We start from the raw sequence: 4,072 nt of genomic DNA, 5'->3' as shown, positions 1-4,072 counted from the left end.
GTTACATTTTAAAATTTGACTGGCTGCCAATAGAACAGTATTAACCTTGAGTTTTAGAAAAAAAGCAAGTTAACCCAATAATCACAGTTTAAGAATTTGCAATGCACAAGAAGTGTTACCAAAACTAAATAATTCTCATTAGCAGCTGATTGTCACAGAGCAGAAGTTTGAGCCACTCCTAGACTGGAGTTGTTTTGAAATCTCTTTCTTAGTTATATGGAGTCCAGGGTCAGCTGCAGTCTGATGGACCTCTTGGAAATGATCTAAAATTAGAGTTAGGGAGGTAGATGAACTTCTTTTCATCCTGTCAGAAAATTAGAGATAAGTGAACAGACAAACAAGAACAAAAGAGGCCAAACAGAATGTAAGACAAACAAACTGAAAGAACCAGGGACTCTTGTTGGGGAATCCTCTTGCAAGATATCAAATAAAGGTTTTAATTCTCTGGTAGCTAATTTTAAATAAGGCCTTATCCAATTAATATCTCCCAACAATTTTTGAAAATCATTCAAAGTTTTCAAATTATCTTTTCAAATCTGTAACTTTTGGGTAATTATATTTTGAGGATAAAGTTGATATCCCAAATATGAAAAAGGAGACTCCCCATTGAAATTTTTCCTAACTGTCCGTCAGCTGTTAATTTCTCACTAGTTAAAGGACATTAATCAACCCAAACAGGTTTTTCATCATTCCAGACTATTGAATCTGCATGGGGTGCAGCCATGTCAATGACCCCTTGGGAAAATACCCCAGGAAGTGGGTCCATACCATTGGCTAGTTAAAGGATCTCTCCATTTTACCAAAGCATATGGAGAACCTTGTGGATGCCAAAATCTTTCTGCTGCTGAATGGCCAATCTTATAGACCTTTTGATTAGGGCTATATAAATAAAACTCACATCTGTTGCATGACATCTCTTCCCCATAAATTAACCAGGAGGCCAGGAACAACATAAGGTTGAAAAGTCCCACAATGTCCTTCAGAATCACTCCAATTTAACATATCAGTACTTTGTTTAGGATTTTTACTTTGACCAATGCCTTGTAATTGAGAGACAGTCTCCTGCAAAGGCCATGTGGAAGGCCACTGGTCAGCAGTTATAACAGAGACATCAGCACCAGTATCTAATAACCCAATAAAAGATTTTCCTTGAATTAACAATTTTATCTCTGGCCTATTGGCTCCAATAGATTGCACCCAATAAACATCTGAGGATCCAAAGCCTTTATCCCCTCTAATGGCTTTTTTATATTTTCCTGAGGTGACTATCCTGGGTAAAAGAATCAATTGAGCTATACGCTGTCCAGGCTGAATAACAGAAATTTGAGAAGGTGAACAAACAATAATTTTAATTTCTCCAGTATAGTCCTCATCAATAATTCCTGGGGAAATCATAAGCCCTTTCATAGTTGAGGAACTCCTACCCAACAAGAGAACCAAAGTATCTTTAGGTAGTGGCCCAAAAACTCCAGTGGGTAGGGCTTGCATTCCCATTTCAGGAGTTAATACTGCATAGGAGGAGGAACTGAGGTCCAATCCTGTGCTGCCTGAGGTGGCTCAGGCTAAGTCCTGAACGGATTTTTTGACTGATTTTGAGGGATGATCTGAGGTTTCAGATTCTGAAATGCCCCCAAAATTGGATACGGGGCCTGAGGCTGGCCCCTCCATCCATTTCCCGACTGGATAGGATTACCCATAATATCTTTTTTAGATCTGCATTCATTGGCCCAATGTTTTCTTCTTTTACATTTAGGGCATGAACCAGGTCCTTTAGGAGGCTTTGAAAAAGGTCCATTTTTTTTATGTTGTGGGCAGTCTCGTATTAAATGTCCTGCCTGACCACAGCCAAAGAAATTTCCATTATTTCCCTTTTTTGGAGGGCCCCTTCTATGTTGTTGATATAAAACCTCTTTTACAGTTTTTCCTTGTAAAGCTGCAGCCATGGCAAGGCCTTGAGTGTAAGAAGGACCTATATCCGCACACAAGTGAACATAATCAGATAAATCAGCCTTCTTTCTAAAAGGACGAAGGGTGGCCTGACAAGCAGAATTAGCATTCTCATAGGCCAATTGTTTTACTAGAATTATACCAGCTTCAGATTCTCCTATGACTCTGCTGGCCATTAGTAACAAGTGATCCACAAAATCTTGAAAAGGCTCATCAGGTCCCTGTCTAATTTTAGAAAGATCTTCTGAGGCTTGTCCAGATAAAGGAAGTTTTTTCCAAGCATTTTTAGCAGCAATATTAATCTGAGCATACACACCTTGGGGAAAACCTAATTGCTGAGTAACCTCAGCATAAGATCCCTCTCCTGCTAGCATCTCATAAGTTACATTAAGTTCTTCTTGCTGTCTATTGAGATCTGCTATTCTCTGGCATTGTTCTGTATATTCAGATTTCCATAACAAATAATCTCCTCCAGCTAGGCAAGCCTTAGCAATTTGTTTCCAATCAGAAGGTGGCAAGGCCTCAGTTGCAAGAGAATCTAGCATGGCTAAAGTAAAAGGGGCAGTCGGCCCATATTGGGCACAAGCCATTTTTAATTCTTTTAATTGCTTAAAAGGAATTGGAGCATGTTGACAAACAAGGTTTCCTTGAGCATCCTGAGCCTCGAAAACTGGGCAGGCCAGAGAAAATGCAGATACATCCTCACCCTCTTTAAGGGCTTGTTGTAAACCCTGTTGAACTGGAGACTTAAGTAGTTGGGAGTTTACTCTCACAGGCTTCCGCCTTCACAAGGTCCTGAAGCCAAAGCAATCAAAGAAGGTTCCTTTTCTAATGGATTGTCACAAGGAGAAGGATTAAAATCTGCCACTGGGCTAGGCATGTTTTTAGGAGGTTTATGACTAGTCCATCGAGCTTCCATTTGTTGAGACAGATTTTCCATCATTTTTTCTATTTTTTCCATCACTTTTTCTATTTTTTCCATCCTGTCTTCCAAATGAATTTTTTGCGAATCTTTAGTATGGGCTGCTGCCATTGGAGGTGGCCTTACATTTTCATAATATTTAGCAATGTCTTCCTCAGGGCCTAGGGGTTCTGGTGGAGCCGTGGGAACAATAGTTTCACTTTCAGTTATATAATCATCATAAGATTCAGGTTCCTCTACACTCAATAAATTTTTAAAAATATGTACAAAAAACATGTAACTAATGCTGGCTCCCATTTTTAATATTTACAAGAAAATTCACCACTCCTTACCTTTTCGTTGAGGCCTCCTTCTTCTCTGTGGTGTCCTTCACTGGATCCCTCAATACTCAGGCCCCACATTGGGTGCCACTTGTGGCAGTCCAGCCGTCACAACACGAATGTACCTGAGTTGGGGAGTGAGGATTGAGAAAGGACAGTACACTCAATAGTGTGGAGACAAGAGGTCCCATTTATTTCACAGAAACAGCTCCTTTTAAAGGCAGGCCAACAGGAAGCACCAAGCAACTATTAGGGAGGAGATCAGATCTTTGGCTATCTGAGTTCCTCCCATCACAAGGTCAAATTTAACAAAGTCCTTGAGCCGGGCGTGTTGGTGCATGCCTGTAATCCCATAAAACCAGTCTGGATTACACAGTGAGCTCCAGGTCAATCTCATCTGTATAGTTGAGACCCTTGTCTCAGAAAAGCCAAATAGAGTCATAGATTGTGTCAATGCCTCAATGGTAGAAGTTGCTTTTCCAATGTCAAATGCCAGTGGGCTCCCACATTTCTAGTGCTTTTGTATGGAATATACTGAAAAAAATAAAAAGAAAGGAACCTCTAAAAAAAAATAAAGGAAGATGGTTTGTTTGGAAAAAGAAGATAGACAGCTACTCCGGGGCAGTAGGGGGTATCAGAAATAAATACCTGTGGGATTTTGTCCTTAGCTTCTCTTTATTTATGACTAGTAATGTCTCCCATTGCCCATGTGGGCATCTGGAAGTTGTCCCCATCTCATTACCATCTGGCCATCTTTTACCCTAACTTTGAGCACCTCTACATTCTTTCTGGCCATTTGGTTTCTTCCTGTCCCTTTGTGATGGATGGGGGTGGAGCTTAGAGATTGGTAACTTAGAGTTAATGATTAAGTAAAGGTAACATG

General features: G+C 40.2%; 1 protein-coding gene across 1 annotated transcript; it reads right to left on the bottom strand.

The window, feature by feature from the left end:
* Positions 1 to 1,562: 1,562 nt before the first annotated feature.
* On the bottom strand, positions 1,563 to 2,890 carry LOC104852093 (endogenous retrovirus group K member 10 Gag polyprotein-like). The gene is made up of 2 exons (XM_010609558.1): positions 2,816 to 2,890; positions 1,563 to 2,693 (listed from the first exon to the last, which is right to left on the bottom strand). The coding sequence occupies exons 1-2, from the start codon at positions 2,888 to 2,890 to the stop codon at positions 1,563 to 1,565; spliced, it is 1,206 nt and encodes a 401-aa protein (XP_010607860.1).
* Positions 2,891 to 4,072: the final 1,182 nt, after the last annotated feature.

This window comes from Fukomys damarensis, unplaced genomic scaffold, assembly GCF_012274545.1.
Source record: "Fukomys damarensis isolate Sample0158 unplaced genomic scaffold, DMR_v1.0_HiC HiC_scaffold_4, whole genome shotgun sequence".
NCBI classification, from domain to species: domain Eukaryota; kingdom Metazoa; phylum Chordata; class Mammalia; order Rodentia; family Bathyergidae; genus Fukomys; species Fukomys damarensis.
Note: the sequence above shows the minus strand (reverse complement) of the source record. Positions and strands in the feature narration are given on the sequence as shown.